Source organism: Chamaea fasciata, unplaced genomic scaffold (genome assembly GCF_029207755.1).
Source record: "Chamaea fasciata isolate MVZ Bird 193981 ecotype frontalis unplaced genomic scaffold, bChaFas1.0.hap1 SCAF_1, whole genome shotgun sequence".
In the NCBI taxonomy this organism is placed as follows: domain Eukaryota; kingdom Metazoa; phylum Chordata; class Aves; order Passeriformes; family Sylviidae; genus Chamaea; species Chamaea fasciata.
Genome location: NW_027094086.1, coordinates 109,910,236 through 109,933,833, shown reverse-complemented (window position 1 = coordinate 109,933,833; position 23,598 = coordinate 109,910,236). Strand labels below are relative to the sequence as shown.

The 23,598-nt window shown below is 39.0% G+C and overlaps 1 protein-coding gene across 6 annotated transcripts in view; it reads right to left on the bottom strand.

The window, feature by feature from the left end:
* The window catches only part of CPNE4 (copine 4), a 271,348-nt gene that overhangs the window by 183,101 nt on the left and 64,649 nt on the right, over positions 1-23,598 (bottom strand). The window contains exon 2 of one of the 6 annotated variants that reach the window (XM_066193436.1): positions 535-684. The exons of the other annotated variants lie outside the window; for them this stretch is intronic. Within the exon in view, the coding sequence (XP_066049533.1) occupies positions 535-592 (58 nt within the window). The 5' untranslated portion in view covers positions 593-684. The remainder of the gene's footprint in view (positions 1-534; positions 685-23,598) is intronic. 6 annotated transcript variants of the gene reach the window in all.

The window sequence follows — 23,598 nt, the reverse complement described above, 5'->3', positions numbered from 1 at the left end:
GGTTTCTGGATAATGAAGACCTTTATCTGATGGCTGGAGCCAGTCCTGAGTTCATTCCCTTTGCAACAGAGGTTCAGGGACAACATACTGGGGTTTGTACCTCCAGTTAACTTAGACCCTGAGCCTTTCTTGCCTTCTTGTCATTTACTTACTTTCTATTTTCTTCCCAAAATCCTTGACCAAATATTTGAAGAGTCACTCATGCAACTTAGGCCAAGCACACATTGCCACTGTCTCAGCTAAATCAGCAAGGGATACGATCACATTGCAGCTCCAACTGCAGGCACGAGAAGAGCTGTGACAGCCAAATCATATTTTATGGAGAGTGTTAATTTCTTCCCTAGTATGATTTCTACTAGCTTATTCTGACTTTCCTCTAGGAAGTTATATCCTACTCCATACTGGGAGTGTTTTGCAATCACAGTACCACCAATACCGTGATAGACTCAGTCTCTGAATAAGCCAGTAGCTATTTTTGGTATCAAAAATTGATTCACAAAAAAATTGCAGCATGCTGTCAGCAAAAAGTCCTACCAGTGCCAAATGTACCGCTGGTGTCAGTGCCGTGCCATTCCTCTGCTGGTGTGTCCATGCTTCCCAGGATCTGTGCTCTACTGAGCTACCAAAGATGGGTCCTAAAGCTTCAGGACACAGCGCAGCCTCACAGAGATCCTAACCTGGGCCCTGGAAGCAACAGAGCTTTGTCAGCAGTGTTAGAGTAGACCTACTTCCTTCTGACACAGTGCCAAGACTTTGGCTAAATAACACTTTCAAAAACAAGCTATAGAGATCCAAGCCATCCAGAATTTTTGAGAGTTTCTCTCCCTCTGGAATTCTTGAGGTGTGAGAAATATCTATGTTGTCAACCAATATTAAAGATGAGAAGCAAGATACTTGGAGTGTCTTTTATAAAACTTTGTCTGACATGAGGTTGTCCCTTAAGCACTTCTAAAAGGAACCTATGAGTATACACAAGAGTTATGTTTTCCTTTTGAAATCTGCAAGTCCCTATCAGTCTTTGTTAGCATAAACTGACAACAAAAGGGCAAAACAAACAATTCAGCTCTTACAGTGATTACAGAGTTAGTGGTAGAGGGAAGGAGTTCTCAGTTCCTCAAATGATGCACACAAGAAAATGAATTCACATACCCAGTATTGATGAAGTCCTACTGCCAACAGCCACACACAAAAAACACTGGAACACCTGCTGGTCTTGACATCACTGCCTGCTAGGAGAACATTTCATGAAATTTACATTAGGCAAGCAACACCCCTAAGATTTGGGCACATACTGCACAAGACTTCATCTACATTTACCTGTCTTTAAAGGATAAATTTATACAAAGTGCAATAAAGTCCATGAACGACCCACTGCTAACAGAGAGAAAGGAATGCCTATAAGCCAGCAGTGATGGCACTCAAGGGAGAAGGGATGCAAGAGACTGATATTGAAGTCCCAGACAGATGTTTCCACCTCACAAGTGCAATCTCTATGGTCAAATTGTCTATGACATAGTTCTGTATGAATTGTAATTTGAAAGTCATTTCCAGACTTTCTCCCAGACCTGTGAAACTCTTAATTCCTTCCCTCACCTGCCCTCTGCTGAGTATGGTTGCCCTACGAACCGAAATTTATCTACTCTCTTACAATGCTTGTTGAAAGACAGTTGCAAAGCATCGGAGATATAAGGAATGGTATGGCAGTGTCACCATGATATTTCCTAAGAGCACAGAAGAGTAGAGCTAGCCTCAGTATATATCCCATCATGCCAAAAAGGAGTGTCGATAACTAAACTGGGTCCCAAATATTCCATGAGAGACGCTACAAAATTTAGAACATGCTAAAACTTGATTGCTGCTTAGAGCACAAAGCAATGTCTTCCTTCTTCAATTATTTACATCTCTGTTCACTCTGAATGGATTGCCATTGGGCTCCTCTATACCTACACATATTTGGAATTAGGAAAATGCGTGTTGGCAGTAACCAAAATGCAACTGTACCAACAAACAATCAATCTTTGAATTCTTCAGTGATACAAGGCATTTCCCATGCTCTGTGTGTTTATCTATGTCTTATTCCTGATCTGTATTGACGCAGTGCAAATAGATCCAATAGTCAGAGAATTTTCTCATAACTTAAAAAGAATAATAATTTCATATAATTACTGGTCTGGTGCATGAACATGTTTCAGTGTACACAAGTACGGGTAACTCCAAAATTAAGAGATTTAAAAGGCCTTTATAAGTATGGAATCCAAGATCTTCTTTTTTGCTCCTCCTAACTAGTAGAAGATTTGGTTTTCATTTTCTTCTCTAGTATCTGCAACCACCTTAGGTAAAGGTGCTTGGAGAAGAAAATAACAAGCAAAAAACCCATACAAATTAATAACAGAGAACACGGGTTTGAGTAAATGCATGTCCTCACAAACCAGCCCACCCAATGCATGTCCATCAAAATCTCAGTGACAGATGCCTTTGTAACTCCTTTATGGTATCAAATCCACCCTTGGATACCTGTGGAAAAGATGCACTAAAAATTTCTAAAACATTTTCAAAGGATATGCACTTTTAAAAGAATTTTGCTGTTTCAGTCATAAGCACTCTTTGGCAATTACACAGATTACAGCAATTCAGATCTGACCCAGTGAATGATGGATGACACTCTTTTTGCTCTGGAGTCAACATGTAAATTTTACCTGTAATTTCTGCCCTCTACCAAAATTGGGTTTTACAATAATGAGGTGCTTGACGGCTGTTGCATTGAGTCTGTAATGAGATTGAATGCACAGTCACACCATTTAGTGTTTTAAATTGCTTCAACTTCAGAGTAAATACATCAACAAAGGCCAAGCTAGGATATTAAGTGTAGAGCAGTACATCAAAATAAGATGTTAACTTGCTGATGTTATGTGAAAATTATTTCCATATTTCACTGAAGAATTCTTCAAATGATTCACTTGTGTAATATGTTATTAAATGAGGCACATAGAGGCATCTTAAACATTACCCTAATTGAAGGTAGGAATAACACAGGCAAATATTCAATACTTGCTGTAGGAAAATGCCAATTCTTCTCATGAGATTTTTACCATAAGCTAGAAAGCATGACATGAATTACATTTTCTGTCTGCTGGCTCTTATTTTTACCTTTTACAAGAACATGAGCATTTTACAACATGCTAAGAAAACTGTTTCAGTCGAACGATTACTACAGCATTTCTTATTTAGCTACTTCCAGTGTGAAGTTTCAGCTTGCTTTTCCCATTCCTCCCCTTTTTGGGCCTCTGAGCAGCCCTGTTCTTTACATCTATGGTAAGTAACGTATGACCATTTCAGACTTCTGCCAAGATCATGTTTTCAAGTGAAATAGGTTGCCCAAGAAAATTCTCAGATCAGTTTGAATATACCTACATCATGTTTCCCAGTGATACCACAAAGGAGCCCTTTCATTCTCAGTCACTTTGACATCTGACAAGTGCTGCTGTCAAATTGCACTCGGTCTTCAGTACAGTTAATGCAGACCAATTGTCTAATAAGAATAATTTAGGTCGAGAGGGATCTTTGGGATTTTCTATTTCCCATCCTTAGCTTAAAGCAGATCTGGTTCAGGTGAGCTCTGGCAGCCTCTAGTGATGAAGATCCCACTACCTCTCTGGGCCTCTCTTCCAGCATTTGACCACCATCTCTGACAACAATTTATTGTTAGTTTTCCTTGTTACAGCTTATGCCTGCTGCCAAACATCCTACCACTGTTCCTCCAAGAAAGCCCTGGCTGCATCTTCTCAGATGACAGCAGTAAGATCACTTTCCCTTAGCCTACTCCTTGTAGCACTGAACAAAGAAAGCTAAGATCCTTCCAGCACTCCCTCGATTTCTCTGACTTAGCTAGTGTGTCAGAAGGTCTGGTTAACTCAGTTTAAATAATTTAGGACTATAAAGGAAAAAAAAATCTCTGCAATTTCCTGCATGTTATGGGCAGAATACAGGGTGTAGAAGACCACAGTTACATTAAACAAGTAGTATTTTCCAGCTGGGACCTGCATCCATAACTGGCTTTTCAGAAAGCCATTTGCAATGACAACTTTGGCTGGTCAAACTCTACCAACAAAAATGCAAGCTCTTGAACACCTCACTTACACACTGCCTACAGAGTAACTATTAATACAGAGACAAACATCTTTTATGGGGGTGTAGTACTTCCCATGCATTTCTTCAAGGGACACTCGAGAAAGGTTATACAAATTACTTCAAGTTTAGTCTGCTTGTTATAATGATGTTTCAGAGCAGAAAGGTGGCTTAATAGAATACAATGATAAATAGGGAGGACTGTTTAAAACCTTATCTTTCACTCCTTGGTATTTTGAATTCTTGAATGAGTCCTTTCAGTCGTTTCAACGCATTTTGAGCTCAGACAAATGGTATTTTGAGATTTCTTCCCCCTCAGAATTTTCAAATTCAAAGATTGTACTGAGAAAATTTAAAACGTAAAGTTGCTTTTACTTCCTGACCGTTCAAAATGGGTTCTAATTTCTGTTTGTCATAGCTTTAAATTAAATCTTTAATTAAAACTGCTGTGCAATTTTAAGGGTACTAACCTCTTTTGTTTCCTCAGCTGTTCTATCTGCTGTCCAGTACAATTCGTATTTCTTATTATGTGAAATCTAGCAGTTTGCTAGAAAAATTTCTGTCTTAGCTTCAACCTGCTGTCCAAAATGAAACCACTTCAAATCAGCTCATTATGTGAAATTGTCTGGGAAAATTAAAAGTAGTTTGGTGACAAACTTATTGAAACAGACTCTGGTAATGCCTCTTAAGTTTGTTATCAATATAATGGGTTTCTTAATTGCCACAGAGATTGCAATTTTTTACCTTTGCTGGATTTCGTGTTTTCTGTGTATGCTGTCCCTGCCATTTCCCAGTAGTTAAAGCAATGACCAAAGAGATAGCTCAGAGAAGAAGCTGTATTTTCTATTGCCTTATTTCCAGTATTCTCATCTTCAGTTTCTTATCTCTAAAAATTGCTTCATGTTTTGTATTTTTCAAAACAATAAATCAAACTCCCCTAACACTAAGAAAAAAGCTCCAAGACATCAAAACCTAATTTTGTTGTCCTCATCTACAGAGAATAGTATCTTTAGAATTAGACAGAGGATGACACAAAAGTTTTCTGTCAAAGAAAAAAACAGAAAATGCTATCTCAAAAGCAGCTGTAAGTAAGCTTAAAAAAAAAAAAAAAAGTTCTGATTATGCTATGTTTAGTTTAGCAAAGGTTAAAGGCCACAAAATCATCTTTTTAATCTGGCTGCATGAAAATTCAGGCATTTTGATTTTTGCCATGTATAAAATAATTTTATTTAAGCTGTGCCAATTGAAGTGGTGTGTTTCAGGAAATGCTCACTCTTCATTTATAATGACCTAAAGTCAGGGAACCTTTCATTTTACCCCTCAAGCACCTGCAGGCTGAAAACTAAGCTGACACAGCACAGACCGCAAGTGGGAGGAACTCATCCCTGTTCTGTCACTCCAATATCTTCTTCATTTACAGTAAAATACACAATAGTGCACACAAATACCAAACAAATGTGTAAAACTGCATTGTTTACCTAACAGCTAGCAGTCAGTCAGCTTCTATGAGAGCAAACCCAACTCTTCACAGGAAAGAAGAAACCATTTCAATCTAGCCTAGCTTAACCAGTTGTCTGATGTGATCTTACCCTAGTACTGAACTGGAAAGTACTTTGTTACTACTGTCACCAAAATCAGGACTGACATCAAGAGAAACTGAGCACTTCTCTGCATTTGAACAAACACATTTGTTCTAAGAGGGGGAAAGAGACTACCCGAAGAGTAAGCTGATTGAAACTACCCCAATGCAGAATGCCAAACTGCACCTCAGCTTCTCAACCACAAACATTTCTGTCCAAGGACCTGACATTTCCAAACAGCAAATAACTGAAAGACCACGATGTTCCTCACTTTTCCTATCTGTTAATAAGGATGGAGTGGTCCTGCTTCTATTCTGGTCTGGGGCTGTTGGAAGACCAGTCTGAGGAAACTACTGATGGATGCTAAACTTTGTTATGTCATTATAATCTCTGCCCTTTCTAGTTGTAAGCTTTCTGCTTTATTTTCCTTTACCACTCATCTCAAATGTCCCAACATGCACAGCTGTCACCCAAGGCCAAACCACACATAGACAGGTGAATCACTCAGGTAAATAAGGTTTGGCTTCACATAACACTATGACAAGCAGAATTCAAACATTCAGCTAACGCAATTTATGGTGGAAAAGGTAGAAAATAGGAGAGACACATTAGTTGGTGGCTTGTTACACTACAAAACTATTAGCACTCACATGTGCCTGTCCAGTTCATTCCAACCACTGTTCAGACAAGCTCACAAGTGCACATATACCCCTGTCTGATTACAGGCAGAACAAAAATACACCTGTAAATACCATGTTTACCAGCGGCCCAGAGAGAGGAAGCAGCACCTCTGGCCAGTTGTCTCCCTGCTGATCATGGGGAGTCAAGATAGGCATCTGTCCTATAACCTACATTTTAAAATAAGGGAAAATATCAGGTGGAAGGCCAATTCCACATTATCCTTCATGCAATCTGTACTTACCCAAACTACCTGTAGGATTTCCTATACTTGTCCGCCTTAAATGAGCAAATTTTTAGGTACAAATTACTGCACTGGATCGTACTTCACTAATTCCAATTCAAAACATAGTCCCCACACAAAGTAATGAAGCTCATTTATCAACCTGTTCCCTGAGGGACTCCAAGATGACCTCTAAGTGATCGCAAGACAGACAACGACTTTGCCTATTCAAAAACAGGACAGTCTTTACAAACCACAAAAGGTAAGACTAAAGCCAATGTCCCCTTTTTACCTCAAAAGAAAAGATCCAAACCAAAACCACACACAACTCTTGTCCTCAGAGAGGATATGAGGCTCAAATACACAGTTGCTGTGACTGAACAAGCTCCTGTGAAATTGAAGAGGAGCGATTTTTTTTTCCAGTAGTCAACATTCTTTTCCAAGGGTAAGATTTGGAAAACTCATTTTATCCTCTAGTGCTAACACAGTAGCTGTACCCACATGCTCTTTGGCTAGAAAAGAGGTATTTGGCACAACAGCCCATCCTGCCAATTATCAAAAGAGACCAACCCTTTTGGAGTGACAGTGAGGCTGGAGTGGCTGTGACTTCCACAGCCACACTGACCACAGTCAAAATCCTTGTCACCTCCAGAGCCAGAAGCTTAGCTCTGATACAGGCAGTATTTTTCCAAAGGTATATTGTGCTAGAAAAGCACAAACTACCCAAAACGCACTTTTAATTCCCCTAGATCAGTTATTCTATGGTATTTAGTCGGATTATTGACACTGTGGTAATAGCATGGTCAAAGAGGACTACAAAAGCCATGTGAGAGGTAAGGAAAGGACACAGACCATTAGAGATTAGTTACAAACACAGCAAGGTGTTCCTGTCCTGAACACCACTCTAGTGGGAGCTCAGACACACAACATGTAGGACTGAGGACTCTTGAGAAGCCAGAAGCCAGTGTTTCCCTCAAAAAACCACAGTAAGCAATGGTTTCTCACTAAACCCTTTAAGAAAGTGTCTGCCTCTGACTTTCCATTTCTATTTATTTTTCTTTGCCAAACTTTGATCAGAGTCCTTCTGTCCCAGCTCCACCTTGCCCAGCTGCCCAACCTTTTCTGACAGCACTGCAATGTCACTCCTATTGCCAGGTATGGACAGTGGAGTCTGTTGGTCTAGAATGAGATTTGCTAGAAGAGAGGGGGAACGAAGAGAACACAATACACATTGTGGCCCTAATGCTCTCTCTCTCTCCAACACAAATAAGAAAGTATATCTGGACTGCTGAGTCAAATGTATCCTGTAAATTTCCCTGCACAGGGTTTGCATCTGCTCCAAAAAGGGTGATGATTACTACAGGTGACCATAATTATACCAGGCCCACCTGTCTTCACTCAAAAGAAGAGAAGTCATGTCTCCATATTTTCCCTTCAGAGCAGCAAGGAAGAGAACTTTACAACAGGTATTTTTCTATGCCAGTCTAAGAGAAAACCCTCTTTCCATGAGATTTTGGTCATATAAGGTCAAACCACACCAGAACAAAGAAATAACATCCACTAGCTAGTCACAAGTATGTGATAAAAATGGAAATCAATGTTTATGGAAGAATGTTGCTTGCTACTTTAATTTTATTGAACAGCAAATACACTGAGCACATTATCACTTTCTTCATGGACATTCTGCAGACACAGAGAGAGACATCACATAAAGTATCCATTCAAAAACATTTGCTCATTTAGTATTATTTTATGGCTATGGAGGAGAATTTCTTTAGTGTTTCTGCAGGATTTTAGTGGCTCTCTGTGAAAAATAAGTTCCACTCTCTTTCAGAATTTTATAAGTTTAATAGAAAGAAAAAAAAACATAGACAAAGTAGGAGACAGAATAAACTAAGCTTCTCGGCCGAGGGGGGACTTGGCACCAGGTCTGCCCGTCGCCCCCCTCACCCTTTAGGACTTCTATCTTTAAGGAGCACTGTATTGAATATTCAATAGATAGTAATTAAACATTCTTTTTTTGATCTGTTTTAAGTATCCCCGATAATCTTATCTAGTAGATTTATTTTGTGGGTGTCTCCACATAGTCTGGTAACAAGAGTATAAATCTTCTTTTGAGGTTTTCTGGTTCTTTTCAGTTGGATAAGAAAACAGAAAGTTAACAGTTTTTTTTCTTAAAAGGGTCACAAGGTGACCCGCCTCCCATAGCTTCAGGCTTGGTGGCTTAAGTGTTACAAAAAAATCTTACCCCTCTGGTATAATCAAAAAATACACATTCATTACCCTTCTAAATTCTTATTAATAAAAACATAACACAGTACAATTATAATAGTTATGCAAAAAGCCAACTATATAATATATACTTATAACACTCTCCAAAACAGAGTTTTTCCTCATATATCAAGGTGTTCCAGTGATTTGTGTGAGAGTTTTATCCTCAGCAGATGTGCTCTGCTGTTTAGGGCTGGGATTAAACTAATTTTCCTCACAGTGTATGGGGCTTTGTTTTGTTTTGCAAAAAGAGTGTTGATAATAACAGGGAAGTCTTTTATTGCTGAGCAGGGCTTACACAGAGTCAAGGCCTTTTCTGCTCCTCACACCACTCGACCAGCGAGTGGGCTGGGATTCACATAGAGCTGGGAGGGAACACAGCCAGGACAGCTGACCAAAGGAATATCCCATACCATACAGCATCATGCTCAGCATATAAAGCAGGGGCAAGAGGAAGGAAGGTGAAGGCATTTGGAGTGATGGAATTCATTTTTCTCAAGCAACCATTACATGTGATGGAGCTCTGTTTTCCTGGGGATGGCTGAACACCTGCCTGTCCATGGCAAATTGATCCCTTATTTTGCTTTGCTCGTGTGTGCAGCTTTCAGTTTACCATTAAACTGTCTTCTTCTCAACCCATGAGTTTTACCCACTTCTACTCTTCCAATCCTCTCTCCCACCCCACTGGGGTGAGCAGCTGTGTAGTGCTGAGCTGCCAGCTGGGGTTAAACCACGACAGCTGCTGCACACTGAGAAAGCAGATCAGACCCTTACAGTGAGTTTGGAACATACAAATTGAAGTAGTAAACATGTGACAGAGGAAAGACTCTCTTGAAGCAACTGTTTTTAAAAAGCTCAGAATCACTTTATACTTCTTTTTACACCAATAATGTTTTAATTAAACTGCAAAGATTTCCAAGACCCTGAACATTCTCTCATGTGATATCCTAAGGCTTAAGTATTGTGAATCTTCCATCACAATTACACACAGCTTATACTACTTACCAAATGCTTTGTTCCTTGTAATTCCCTTTATTATAAAAGGAATTGATTTTTTTCCCTAATTTTTGATCCTTTACATCACTTTAAATTGCATTACTAGATTGGAACATAAATCTTTAGCATTTGTGGGATTTTTTTCACCTAAGGAGAAGTCTAATAATTGCATCAAAGATCATACTTGAACAACGAAGCATCCAAATGTTTAAAAAAAAAAAGGAAAAAAAGATGAGATTTTTAAATAATATATTTTAATATAAAACTTTGCTTTATATTATTTAGTGTCTGAAAAAAAAGCAAGAAAAAAGTTCCTAAAACTAAGGGAGCTGTACTGAAATTCTTCTTTTATGTGTGTCCCTATCAATAAGTCATTGGAAATGGAAAAAATTCAAGTCCAAATTTTATCTGAATTTGAAACCCACTCTGAACTCTACTGAAGACAACGTAAAGATGTAATTCACATCACAGGTCTGGGGAGTCCTGTATTCTCTTGCTTTTGCAGCATTTGACCTTTCCTACAGGCAAGTTAAGGAGTGAGTCACCCACAAACCCATTTGTTCTCAAAAAGAGTGGTAAAATTGCCACCAAAGATGGCAAAGCCTCTTCTGTTGCAGCACTATCACAGAAAGGCATATGAGCACTTCATAAAAACCAGTGTCATAACAGACACAAACTAGAAGGCTCAATTAAGTAATTAATACAGCATATTTTGTTCTGGCATTTCCTGACCCTTAAGTGCTTGGCTTTGCTTTTCAAAGCAGGGAGCTCCTATACGAAATATGCCAGAGTTATTCAGAAAGAAAGCCATAAGCAGACAATCCATCCAACAAACATCTGGTGGTACAAAACGCCGGCATCAACGAGACAGAGGGGGTTTTATTGCACAGACACCTCCTGCTCATGGTGAAGTGAAACCTCACAGCAGCAACAGACTTTCCTGTCTGCTACAGGCCATAGCAAAGTCAAGGCTGTGCCAAAACACACTCCATGGCAGCGAGGTCTGTACAAAGGAGCTTTGCCCATCCACTCTCAGTCCCTGACAGGAAAGCAATTACTCCCAGACAATGGCTGCTGGCATGGGCTTACAGTACTCGGACCTGTGCAGCAAGTACACTAAATACTAATGCTCTTCTGCCAAAAGGCACAGCAAGAGCAGCAGAGGTGATAGGAGGCAAGCATTTCATTAGCAAAGGGTTTATTCATTGGTAACTCTATATAATAAATTATAGAAGTAGAGCAAAAAAAAAGAAAAGAGGAAACCCCAGGTCCTATTCCAGACTGTAGCACAGCTATACACTGCTCATTTATGCATCCTTCCTGTTTGCTGCCATCTCTGCCTACCCTCTTTCCTACTCTTAGCTCAGTTTCCTTTTCTGCTCTTCATTTGAGCTAACATCACCGATCTTCTACCAAATTTCCTTTTCCAAGTAGCTTCCAGTCTTGAGTGCTTCTCAACCCACTCTGCTCTCACCCAAAATAATTATTTTGTTTTGGGGTTTTTTTAACTTCTTTTTTGGGTGGGATTTTGGGAGGAAGGAGAACAACACACTGGTTGGTTTGCTTCAAAAAGAAACCCTTCCTTGTCTTTTGCTCCCCTCACCCAAATCATCTTGATTAGGAAGCTCCCTATCATCATCCCATCTAACCCTTTAGGACTCTATTTCATAAATTTGAGCTCAGACTTCATCCTTACCACTGCACCAATCACTCTCCCCTGTTCTCACCTACTCATCCAAGATTTCCAAATACAACTTCTTTCCAAATAGAACTGAAGTGTTGCCTAGCCCTTTTCAAAATCCTTGCCTAGTGTACAGCTCCCCTTTCCCCAGAAGCTAATCCGTTAGTCTCTCTTCTCGAACACAGCTCTCGCTCCTTTTTGCCAAGAGAGGAAAGACAACTTGAACTAACTGGTAAAACCAGACAAGGAGAAAACTGAGGTCGTCGACTTTTATTTGTCCAAGTCTTCACTGGCACTCTGTTTCTGTACCTCTAAAGTGGATGGCCTGCAAAACAGAGATTGAGGGAGCAAAGTCCCTCCCACTCTAAGAGGAGAGCAGGTTTGTGACCCACTGAGGAATCTGGACATACATGAATCTGTGGGAGCTGAAACATGCATCCCAGAGTCCTGAGGGAATTGGTTGATGTAGTTGCCAAGCCCCTCTCCATGATATTTGAAAAGTCATGGCAGTCAAGTGAAGTCCCAGCTGACTGGAAAAGGAGAAACATCATACTCATCTTTAAGAAGGGCAGAAAGGAGGACCTTGAGACCTATCAACCTGTCAGCCTCACCTTTGTGCCTGGGAAGATCTTGGAACAGATCCTCCTAGGAGCTATGCTAAGGCACAGGGAGAACGGGGAGCTGATTCAGGACAGCAGCACTGCCTCACTAAGGGCAGGTCCTGCCTGACCAACCCAGTGGCCTTCTCTGGTGGAGTGACTACTTTAGTGGACAAGGAAAAGATCTACAGACATCAACTGTCAGGAGTACTGCAATGCTTTTGCCAGGGTTCCCCAAACATCCTTCTCTCTAAATTGGAAGGATACAGATTTGATAGATGAACTGTTCTATGGATGAGGAATTGGCTGGATGGTCACATCCAGACTGCAGTGACCAGAGCTCAATGTCTAGATGGAAATGAGTGATAAATGGTGTCCCTTAGGGTTCCCAATATGGACAGAGACATTGGAATGGAACACTTCTTCTGTGAGAAAAGGCTAAGGAAATTCCCTCACCTTCTTGTCCAAAGACAAGACGATTGTATTTTATTTTAAAAGTATAAAAATGTTACTTTCTTGGAACCTTACTTAACCAATGCTTGGGCTTTCCTTTGCAGTTAGGAACACAAATTCCAGCATAAAAGTTTTTTAAAGTCAGTAGGCAATTCAGAATGGAATAGTGCAGTGTGAAGTGTCAGAAGACCTTAATAATAACTTTATCTTTAGTGTAAAGTGATGCAAAACAGCGTCCCAGCTTCATAAATATCATAGCTGCTGAAGACAAAGTGTTGTGAAACCTGCAGTAAGACAAGCATAAACGTTTTCTGAAGAAAAGAAAAAGTTTTAAGTTAACATTAGATGATGCCTATATTAAGAGAGGCATTTGTCTCTCCCACCCAAAACATCAAAAGAAAACCAACTCCTCGGAACTTATCAGTGCTTTCATTCTTTAAAATATCATTTATGCTAGCTTTCAGTACCTGCCAAGATGAACTTCTGCTGGCATTACTGACTGAAATAATTTCATGTGACTCATCAATTTGCACAGGACTCTGTAAAGGTTCTCCATATTCTGAAGAAATGAATTGCTTAATTCAATCCCTGTGTCTTTCTCTGGATTTCCTTAATTATTCATTTATCCACAAAATCAGAAGTTTACAGGTCTGGAGTGATATATAAGCATAGAAGCAGAGGACTGGAAAGAAGTCACTTGCCCATGTTTGCTTATTTTGCTGGGAAAACTTAAAATTTGGGTGAAGTAAGAAAGCTGGTAAGATACTATTTTCCCCATCCCCTAACTAAAAGTCCAAACAGTCACACACATTCACCAAAAAAAAAAAAAAAAAAAAGAAAAACCAACCCCAAAAAACCCCCCCAAAAATAACTTGGTAAATAACTCGACCTATTCAGTCAAGCAATCACATTATATAAGACCACAGGATCACCTAATGCTGGAGTTGTCCCAAGTTTCTGTAATGGCAGCTCAATCAGTACCACTCAGTCCAGTTCACACTCTTATCTACTGATAAGCACCAAGTGATCAATCAGTCCCAGTGGGGCATACATCAGATCAAATGATGGTGATAAAAGCTATCTGAGCTCTTTACAATTAGAGCATATCTCAATAAATCTTTTTAGTGTTAAGGTATTTGACAGTTTGGCTTCTTTACAAAGTTAAAGGGGAGCAGCTCATCCAAATAACTTCATCATGGAGGTTTGGCCCTGGTAACATCCTCCCTGCTAAAGAGCTGGCCAGGACAGCAGATCTTAATCCTACAGACATGTTAATCCTTCTCAAATATTTAATGAGCTGTAATATTCGTTCTCAAAGATGTATTGCAGCATCCTTCAAAGAGCCCATGACAAGAGGAGATTTAAAGAAAACCGTGATTTGTTTGTTAGATGCTGTGTTATTTTTTTCCCCTTAATATTACATTTCAGCCACTGCAATCATCAATAAACTTAGCAGGACGCTGCCTGACATTTTTAAATATGCAATCAATTATGAAAAGTCACACTGTTTGAGAAAAATTTATCCTACACTGAAAATATGTATTTAGTGACTCTGCAAGCTTTTAAGCTAATCTTATTATCCACATAATAATGTCCAGGGGCATAATAGTCTCCAGAGGCACCAGGCCATTGTGTTAGTCACAGTGGAGTAAGTCTATAGAAAAAAAAATAATTGCCTTGACCTTATCTAAAGTTTTCTGATGGAAACATCTGAAATCCAGCTTTTCAGCCACAAGTGTGTGTTTGCACCCTTTTTACAGTGACTGAAGGACAAGTAGAATTCTGGCCTCTGCTCTCAAGTCCATCCCACCAAACTACTAACCCACAGAGCTTGCTTAGACTACCAAGGCCAGTCTTCTCACACAAATAAAAGAAAGCATATCCTTGAATGATACGGATCTCCTTCCTAATATCTTTGACTTTTATACAAAGAGAAGATCAGGGTTTTTTTTTAAATTATGAAAGTGCAAAGAGCAGGCTGTGCAGTGAAAAAAATAATGGTTACAAGAGTAGCCCTGCACCCAGGTGCACCCATCCTTGCTCCATCTTATTTCAAAAGATCAGCTGTTTTATATGTGAAAGTGTTGGCAGCTCCTTTCATCTGAAGTGAAAGGAGCACTCCTGTGACCAGGTTTAAACATCTGTGCAAACAAGTCTTGCTTGGAAGAGCCTGATTCCAATCTCTTTATTGCTCACCTAAGGCATTGCACCTGATAGGCTGTGAAGAACAACCATATTGATCCCAAGATTGTGGGACTGAAACTAGTGGGAACTGTTATAAAATTTTAATATATGTCATCTTCCAGAGAAAAGGAGACTCCAGGGAGAGCTGACCTTTGAGTGCAGAAACCTTAGTAACACGTCAACAGTGGGGTTACATTTTCAATATAAAAACGAATTACAAAATTAGGGATATGGCAATACAATTGCACTGTCTAAAAACAAGAAGGTTTCCACTAGGCTTAAGAAAATTTGTGGCTTATATAATTTGAAATAATATGAAAAAACATAGAAACAAAAAAATGCTGATGTAGTTGCCACTGATTTCAAGCAAAGCCGTGCCAAACAACAGTTCATAGTTGATGCAAGTGTTATCTCATCTTAACTTCTGACTATACACCCACAGTATTGACACTGTTTTTAGCAGTCCTCCTTCAACTTGTACCTTTCCATTCACACTCATTATTATTACGAGGGAGGAAAAAGCAACTGCCTGCTCAAAATAAGCAACATATTTCCCACGAACTGAATTTCCTGGAAAACAAAACTATTTGAAATTAAATTTAACAAATAATGTTGGCCAGTGGAAAAAAAGGTGAAGAGTCAGAGTAAGTCAAAAACTTCAAGAGATCTCAGGAGGTCATCTAGTCAGACCCAAGCGACAGAATATTTAAAAAGTCTAAAAGCCTAGTTTTAAAATTTCAGAATTATTTTGCATGTGAAACTGTCTGTGACTGATAACATGCTTGTTTTTTAATATTTGCCTTTAAAAACATGCTTAGAAAATTGTTCCTTTCAAACTGATCGTGCCCTGTTCTATCCCAATTGCTCTGTTCAGGAAACCTTTCCCACCATCTCTAGATTATAGGGCTCTACCCAGACTTATATCCCTTTATTTCATTAATTATCAGCCTTATATCCCCTTATTTTATTAACAGCCTTAATTCCTCCCACAACAAATTTCAATCCTCTCATGCATTTGACAGTAGGAAGGGTATTTAAGAAAAAAAAAAAAAAAACCAAAACACAACAAAGCAAACAAAATCAAACAAATGCCATGATCCTCAAGCATTCTTCAAGAAGAAATGTAGTGCCTTCTGAGGAACAGCATTCAACAAATGGATATGCTTCAGAATGATCAATAATTTCTTTCATATGAAGAATATTTCCTATCTAGCAGCTCTACAGAATATGTTCCATAGCACTGCACAGTACTCCCAATGGTTTTTATTAAAAATTCAGACTATAAAATGACAAGTTTATTGATTCTTTTTCTGGTGTTTGAATTTCCTATGACTGTGTCTGGCATCCACTAAGGAAGGAGGTGACAACTGACCTCTGGTAATAAAGGGAATTATACAAGCATATGTAAAGCAAAGGCTGTGACCACCATATATTTAATTTAACACTGACCTGGAAAATACTTAATGCATTAGGCCTACAAATAACAATAACTGGAATACTCAGCCCTTTGCTACAAAATCACATCAAGACAACATTACTGAGAAAAGTGCTTTCACTGTAGTCAAGTTTAGACACATTCCTGAAAAAGCAGTGGAAAGGGAATATGTATGTTTATAAACAGCTTTAGAGTAAAGCCATGTACTTCCCTGTTTTTACCAGATTTGCACTGGTTGTCATGAGATGACAATGATCCTACACAAAGTCTGTACAGCAGAGATATTTCTGTCTTTGCACTGTGTGGAACCATTTGCAGAGGTTTCCTATTTACTTTCTTGATCACTTATTCAGTCACATGTCTGTACAAAAGGAGAGTTTTTAAAGCACACAAAGCCTAATTATTGTCCTAGGTTAAATAATTAAACTAGGATGGCCAGAATGTTTCTCTGGGTATTTTCATCCAAGAAAGACTGCTGGACAACCAGCACACCCCAAATATTTTGCACATAAAAAGTATTTTCAGGAAGGATGATGGTATTAATTTTCAGGACCCAATACTCTTCCTGTTCTGCTAGCTCTCTCCTGTCAGACCTCACAGTGAAAAGGTTTATCATGATTTTCTCAATTTGTCACACAATGGACATCAGGAAAATGATTTCTGCCAGCTCTATTTAAGGCACTCTAGAGAGGGATATGACTTGTGCACTCATGCTGAGAATGAGCAAGAACTAGGGCTTAGGCAGGCTTAAATAGAAATACTAATACAGATGTTTAATTAATTAAATTCTTGTAAAAAGTTGTTACTTTAACTGACTGATCTATCACGACCACAGAGCTAGACTGTACACTCCACAGCAGGTTTAAGTAGAGCTCCTCCATGTTTTATGCGTTCTTTTGTTCAGAGGTTGCTAAATGGATTTTTGTACTCAGCAACCCAAAACAACCTCCTGGTATAATTAATTTCATTTGTCCTTTCTGATCTGGGATGTCTGGAAGTTCTAGACTATTTTAAGCCTTCCACCACAGCTACAGTTCCCCAAAAGAATGGCAGTCTTCAAGATGAAACAATTCTAAGGAGCCATAGAGACAAACTGTGTGTCACTTGCAATTATTCACATTCTTCCTCCAAGTTAAACAAGCAATAGCTTCTTTGAGGGGATGTCAAAATTACAGTTAAGGTATTTTGCTCTTGTACCTGCCTCTTTCCTCCTCTTAGGGTCACAACATAAGGTGCACTGATGAATACCTCAATGCTGGCGGAAGTTTCATGCAATCAGCTTCAGGTGACTGCTAATTTTTTTTTATTTATTTATTTAATTAAAGACAAGACAAACTAAAGAGTTAGGGACAGCCCCAAGCAATTGGTTGCCTAGCTTCTCCCTTATGGCTTTTTTTTTGTTGTTTTCTATTCTGTGCACTATGCTGTGCTTGCTGGATTCTGGCAGTCAAACTGCACACTTTATTTTAGTCTCTACCTGTTGTTTTCTCACATGACACTTTTGCCATCTCTCTTTCTTTATAAAACTACTCAAAGTGAACTCTAGGAGCCCTATTTTTCCTAGCTAAAAGTAGTTTTTTATCTCAACAGGAATCAGTGGTACAGTATTTAAGGCCACATAGGAGTGTAGCTGTAAAAGGTTTTTAATGGTTTTTTTTTTTCTCTTCTTCTTCTTCCCCCCTAAGAAGTACTGCAAGCACATTGTAAAGTAGCAGCAATTTGGAATGTTTATTTCAAATAATTTCTTAAAATTCCTAATTCTTTCATAATTTCATTTTTCTAGACATGAAATGTATTATTAGAAGTCTATGAGTGTTTTGCCAAGAAATCTTCTATTTTAAAAATCTCAACTTTATAGTATATCAAAAAAGGAAAACATTAAACTAATGTTATAAAATTATTATGAACAGCTGAGCATATCCAATAAGCCAGAGCCTTACTTTGTTTGCTTCAATATGGAGAGTATGCAACCTTTGGATGTACCTCCTATGGATGCAATGACTTCACTGTCATTTTAAGTTTCATCATTATTTCTGTCTTTTTAAAAGTCTGTCCTTTGACTCAATGATAAATCATAGGGTCACTTCTGAACTTCAGTGATTCTGATGCAGAGTAACAAACTTCTTGTATCCAGTGATCTATTCTATCCTTAAGGCAAGGGCTGGTTGCTGATCAGCACAAGTTGCTGTCTTTGTCAGGGGGAGGGTAGTCTATGCATGTTGTGTTACATTTGTTATACTGCACTCCCCTAGTTGAATCATATCTGGATTTTGGCGTAATTAATTTGCTGCCTGGTTTTTCACAGGCTAAACCAGACTTTTGCAGCTCTTGAGAGAAAAAGAAGCTGCTGAATGAGAAGCTCAGTACATGGCATTGCTTAGGTATTAGACTAAGGATGATCTGATAATACAGTAACAATGATATATAAGAAACTAGAAAAAGACTTCTGCAATGATTAATTTTCTCATCTCCGGCAGCCATAGAAACAAAATCAAGAGCCTATATCTCTAGTTACTGTGTCTAGAGAAAACTGGATTAGATGATGGGAAAACAGATCTTTCCTAAAGACTACTAGTTTGTAAAGTGGTGAGAGATTTTTGGATACACATAAATGTATGTATCTATTTCCTCCCTGTTTTCCAGATGCTTTACCTCAGAAGGGTTTCTGCAACTCTTCTCCACTCCTTTTGCTTTGCTGGTTACGGAAAGTCAAGTGTGACGACCTGAGAGTCAGCATTTTGTTTACGGGTCTGTGCCACACATACTATGGGGAAGTCAGAACTGCAAAAGGAATCTCTGCCAAAGGTTTTCAAAGCATCATGAAAACAAATGTGTTTAAATCAGGTCTTCTTGAGGCTGTGCTGTGGTGAGGGTGGGGAAGGGCACTAGCTACTTGTTCACCGTGTTATCTGTGGCAATAGTGTCCCATTTTAGACTTTTCCTGACCTGAATCTGTCATCTGTAAGGAAAGGCTGTTTAAAAGAGCATGTAGTCCAAAGAATGTTTTTCCCAGCCTCTCCTGTACATAATTTAATTCTCCTCTACCTTAATGGATGCAAGTAAAATACAAACACTATGCAAACTGTAGTAGCTGAATTAGTATAACTGGTGGGTGTTTTAAAAAGAAAAAGCAGTTTTAGGAATGGCTGTTTTTAATTTGTGAGATTAAAGTTTGCCAGTTTTGGTGAGTATCCTAGACCTGTCAGATGCTGTTCATGAATCAGAAATGGAGATTGGAGAGCTGTTAAAAGGCCTAATTCTAAAAGACAGAATACATGCAAGATGAATTTTGAATGAGGAGGCAGAGCTCTGCTTCAGGTCACTGATGCTTACATGAGGGCTCATCAGTGTGGTGCACTGGAGGGAATTTGCTGGTGCCAGGAGTTCCCTGCGCATTCTGCGCATTTGTGCAAGAGGCTGCAGCTGGGAGCACGTGTGTTGGCTGTCAGCAGGCAGAGCTGGGCACACAGCTGCCCCCAGGGCTTTTCACTGCGGGTATGTGGGACAGCCAGGAGCACACACAGAGGTGCTGCAAGGCAGGGCATGTAAAGAACTGCGATTCAGCAATCCTGCAGGGAAACAGTAACTCATGAAGTGTACGGGTTTGCTATTTATTAAATAAAATAAAATAAAAAAACCCAAACCAACTAAATAAAAGAAAAGCCAGAAATTACACCTCCAAGTCTGAAAAATGTCCATGTTTCCTCACAATTATTTCTGTCTCCCTTCATCCCTGGTTCTTGCTTTGGCCTATGGTCCAGGAGGTCTGCTATTTCCCTTGTTCAGCAGAAAAAGTGGGTGCAAAAAACCAGTGGTTGCCCTTCAATGACCCTGTCATTGAGGCACATGGCACATGAATGCCCATTGCATGTCCTTCCTGAGCTCTGTGCAGTATTTGAATGGCACTCTCTGAATGCCTCAAGTGCTGGTATCACATCTCTCCTCATTTAAAGTTTATCTAGATAATGATGATGGAATATTATGTGACTAGTTAGTAAATGTTGTTACTAATGCACTGTTCCTAATACTACAGACTTGCACTGCCTCTAGAATAACAATGGGGAGAATTGCTTCTAATTCACACAGCAATATGATTTGTAATGTGGTCATGCTTGAATTGATCTCTTTTTTTGCTCTGGCAGTGCACTAACTGCTTTGCAGCCCTTTTATCAGGGCATCTTGAATAGAAGCTGGAAATGTGAAGTGGGGGATGTGAAAATGGGGGTCTGGAAATACTGGCGTGAATACTTGAAAATGGTAGAGCAGAAGGAAGTCCCTAGAAAGTCCTAGTTTGGACCCTGTCTCCCTCCACAAGAGGTGCCAGTGCACCTCTAAAGTGTTGATATGATGGGCATCCCAGCATGCATGGTCCTTTTAAAGGAGAACAAGAATATTATCCTTTCTATTCAATCTATGTGCTTGCTTTCTCAATTCAAGTTCAGGCACCCTAACTCACTCATGCAAACCCTTTTGATTAGCTAATTTATTGCCCTTACTGAATGTCATTCTGAAATTAAAAGGTTGGCACATAAAAGCTTCAACACAGGACCTTTGCTGGGCCTATTTGTTGAACAGCCCAGTCCTTTTATTCAAGTTACTGAATTGCTCTGTTCCATCAGGCACGGTCTGGTCTCCTGAGCCTCAAGGAATTTGGATGCAGGAAGAGGAAAATGTTAAACCTATTCTAATTTAATGAACTATATTCTGAAAAGGGTAAAATTGCTACTTAGCCAAGTAGATAATGAGAAACCAATTTTTAAAGGAATTACTAGGTCTGGAAATTTGCTTTGGCAATTTTTCATGGCAAATTGAAGTATTAAAGTAATGCACCTCTCAAGGATTTCACTTAAATGGCTGATTTCATACCTCTGCATTACTCTGCAGAATGAGCTAGAGAGATGTGCAAGTGTCATCTTGGGAAGTTTATTCATGGTATTATATGTGACAACACTCTCAGCCTAATAGACTCTGCAATACAGATGATGTGCACCCTTCTGGAGGGGAAGGGGAACGTCTTGTTTGGTACTGTGAAGAATGAAAAAAATTAATCCTGAAATTCCTAGATTAGATATAGAATGGATGTCACCCCAGGACACTAGGATAAAAAGAAATAATAAAAATCCATTAATATAACGCACACAAAAGACTGCAAAACACAATAACATGTCTGAGTCACCACTTGTGTTTACACCCTTTCATAGAAATATGATATACTGAAAACTGACTGGATAATTGCTCACTGTGGCTAAAGTTATTGCTGCCATACAATATTGGGTGGGAAATACCACTTGACTGAGAGGTCAAGTAGTAAACTTATATGTGATGTCCAAAATGGAAGATCCAAAATTAAGAACCATCTTTTCAACATGTCATTTGAGGGATGTGTTCTATCCCTCACCACGGGTTTTAATCATCAGGGTGATTTTAAAAAACCAAAACAACAACAACAAAGCTTCAAACACAAACCACCAACAGGACAGGGTGATTAGCTCTCTGTTGGGGAGATTGAATTTGAGTTTCCCAAGTCCTGTTCCATTAACCTATAATTCTCACTTCTTGCTGTAAATCAACTTTTTTTATAACATATTTCATGTATAGAAAAATAAAATTATGAAAGGATTAGGAATTTTATGAAATTATTTGAAATAAGCATTCCAAATTGCTGCTGCTTTACAATGTAGTAAAGTATTAATTTATACTGTATAAGGTTTTTGCTCTGGTTTAGGGCAAATTTTGGAAGGAAACCTCCGAATGGAGTCCCTCTAGAGAAGCAAATTCAAGTGGCCTCTCCCCCAACTTGGTCGGGAAAAAATCAAAGGGGGAGGATGAAGGAGGAAAAAAAAAAAGAATGAAAAACCTTTTACAGTTATTCTCCTATGTGGCATTAAATGCTGTGCCACTGATTCCTGTTGAGATAAAAAAATTACTTTAAGCTGGGAAAATAGGGCTGCTAGAGTTCAAATTGAGTATTTTATAAAGATAGATGGTAAAAGCATCCTGTAGGAAAAAAAAAAGGTAAAAAATAAAATCTGCATTTTGAGCTGGGAACTGCAGTTTGTCTGCCAGAATTCAGCCAGCACAGTATAGCACATAGAGTAGAGACAAATAAAATAAACCCACCAGCAATTAGCAGCTTCTCAAGCCAGGGTCTCAAACTGGCTTGGCTGGGCTTGTTGGATTTTTACAGAGAAAAATATCTTATATAGATCTGCATGCTTGAAAATAGATTTAAACTTGTTCAGCTGGACTCAGAATAGCAAGCTAATGCTACATTACTTGATAAGGGGAGATTCTTATTAAACAGAGCTTTCTAAAATAATCAAAGGTAGATGAGGTAGAGCAGTTAACACTGTGCCTTTGTCTACAATGAAAAGGCTTTGATGGGACACTAAATTTAAAAATTCCTCTACCATGGTCATAACAGACTTGCTAGCAGAGTTTGGACCAACTTGAGCTATTACACATTTTGACCTCTTCAGCCTGTATGGATGCAAGATACATGAACTGGCAAAAAAAAAAAAAAAAAAAAAAAAAAAAAAAAAAAAAAAAAAAAAAAAAAAAAAATCACAGGCTCTACCAAGATATCTTCTGTAGGTAGCTGTGCTACCTGTCACTGCCCCTTCCCTATGGCTCTGATGATAAAAAGCACTCCCTCATCTCCTTCCAGGAAAGTCAGTGAGCTAACTCAAATCCATTTTCCCACACAAAGCAGGTTAAATGAGTCTAACATATTTAGACTGAAGCAGACTAGAATCTTTAGATACATCTGTTTGCAGACCTGTACAGAAACAATCTCTGACAACATGGTGCTGGTAAGTACCTGCAGATGACATCAACTTAAAATAGTGCAAAATGTGAATAACATTTTTGCAGCCAAAAATTCTTAGTTGGAGTTAGTTTAGCTAGTCAAGTTAGGAGCTCAGAGCATAAGCAGGAAGAGTTACTAACCTGGCTCACAGTAACTTGTGAGCCCTCCTTGACCCAAAATTCAGAACCTGGTATTGAATCCCCTTCCTGTGCTCGGCGAGAGCTGATCAGGAGGAGGGTGGGAAGGGACTCACTGAAGTACAGGTAAATGTAAGCTTTAATAGACAACTGTCACCATGAAAAGAAAAAAGAATCCTTGCACAAAGTCCCAAAATTGTACTTTTTGTTTTGTCTCTTTAAAACATCCTCATAAAAAGAATGTTAGGACACTACAGAGGAATACCCAATCTGTTAAAATCTTCATATGATCTCATAAAAAATACACCAGAGACTAAAGAAGAAAAGACTTCACTGGGCTGTGGTCCCATCCCTTGATATCTCTTCAAGTCTGACATGCACCAGTTTTTTGTCCCACTTAATGACCTATCCATAACACCCAAAGGATG